Source organism: Octodon degus, unplaced genomic scaffold (genome assembly GCF_000260255.1).
Source record: "Octodon degus isolate 3935 unplaced genomic scaffold, OctDeg1.0 scaffold00188, whole genome shotgun sequence".
NCBI lineage: Eukaryota > Metazoa > Chordata > Mammalia > Rodentia > Octodontidae > Octodon > Octodon degus.
This window is the reverse complement of record NW_004524764.1, coordinates 4,793,426-4,795,027: the sequence shown is the minus strand read 5'-3', so window position 1 is coordinate 4,795,027 and position 1,602 is coordinate 4,793,426. Positions and strand designations below refer to the sequence as shown.

The window sequence follows — 1,602 nt, the reverse complement described above, 5'->3', positions numbered from 1 at the left end:
CTCACATTATAATTAAGACACTAATATTGAGGGGACACCAGCATAACATATGGAGAAGGAGCAACCAGTGAAGCAGAGGGGAAACTAGGAGAGCATGGTGTCCTGGGAGGCAAATGAAGACAAATTAAAGACTTTATTATCAAATAAAATGGGCAACCTATAAAATGGGTAATGAGAGCTGGCAGATAGATTGAAGAGGTGAAACTGCAGGCTTGGAGGCAACGTTGCCTTCCTCTTGCTCTCTCTGCTGATAATTGTGATGATCATCGGGACCACATTACCCAGAGAGCCAGCCAGCTACACTGTGAAGATGCAATCTGCCTTTGTGATGGTTTTTGCTTTATTTGTACATTGCAGGACACCAATTCACTTGCTGCTTAGGAAAGTTCCGAATCTAAAGCTGAAATTGTACTTACTCTAAAATGATTGCCGTCATTGTATGATATGGGCTTTTGCTTAAATTCCTATGCATTTTAAATCATGTAGATGCTAACCTGGCTTAGACTAGAAGACGGAAAGTTGACAGAGTGCTCATTTGGGAAACAGGTTCTGCAATTTTCTTTTATGTAACATGATCTGAGATGATACAGTTTGTATCACTGTGACTTTTTTCATCTTAGCTGGAAGATTCTGGCCTCTATACCTGTGTCGCTAACAACGCTGCAGGCGAAGATTCGCGCACCATCAGCCTGACTGTCCATGTCCTCCCCACGTTCACTGAGCTTCCCGGAGATGTGTCCTTAAATAAAGGAGAACAGCTACGCCTGAGCTGCAGAGCAACTGGCATTCCTCTGCCCAAGCTAACGTGGACTTTCAATAACAATATTATTCCAGGTTGGTAATTGAATTCTTAGTAAATCAGTAACTATTCCCAGACTATAGCTGTGGGGAATGATTCAGAAGTTACAAATGAAAAGCTGATTGCTTTAAAATCTGTAAATGATGTACTTCTGCTTAGATTTTACTCTACACCTATACATGCATCTATGTACTATTCAGCCTTTTGAAAGAATATTTAATCACAAACCGTATGTTACATCTTACAAGTAGATTTTTTAGCTTAATTATAATCCCTCTCCCTATGACAGTAGTGTGTATATAAGCTATTTTAGCATATGCTGGACCCCTTTTTTTTTTTTTTGGTACAAAGGATTGAATTCAGGACCTTGCACTTGGCCAGACAAGCACTTATTCTACTGCGCTATCTCCCTACCATGCCCTTTCATCTTTGACAAATGACTGAAGTGGATAGTGTTGCAGTCCTGATGATTTATGTAATTTTGTAGATAACCCCACTTCCCTTTATGTGAATCAACCTCTGTTATAATGTAGATCAATGGGCACTGTGTGGTACAGTAGGGCCTCAGACCCAAGACCTCTCCCCCTTGGAGGACAGATACTGACTTCTTTTCTAGGCTTTCATATCAACATTAGTTGGTCAGTAATGAGTTGCATCCCAGATCTGGTTTCTGAAGCACTGCACCATTAGCATTTCATAAATGCCTTTCTAGAAAACTAGAAATAAGCATATCTTACAAAGATTTGTAAGGGCCGGCCAAATAGCTCAGTGGATTAATGCATCTGCTAGCAGGCATAGAGGCC

At 40.6% G+C, this 1,602-nt stretch overlaps 1 protein-coding gene across 1 annotated transcript in view; it reads left to right on the top strand.

Annotated features, from left to right (window-relative positions):
• Hmcn1 (hemicentin 1) overlaps nt 1-1,602 on the top strand; it is a 474,287-nt gene that overhangs the window by 419,488 nt on the left and 53,197 nt on the right. The window contains exon 82 of the mRNA XM_023704108.1: nt 621-834. Within this exon, the coding sequence (XP_023559876.1) occupies nt 621-834 (214 nt within the window). The remainder of the gene's footprint in view (nt 1-620; nt 835-1,602) is intronic.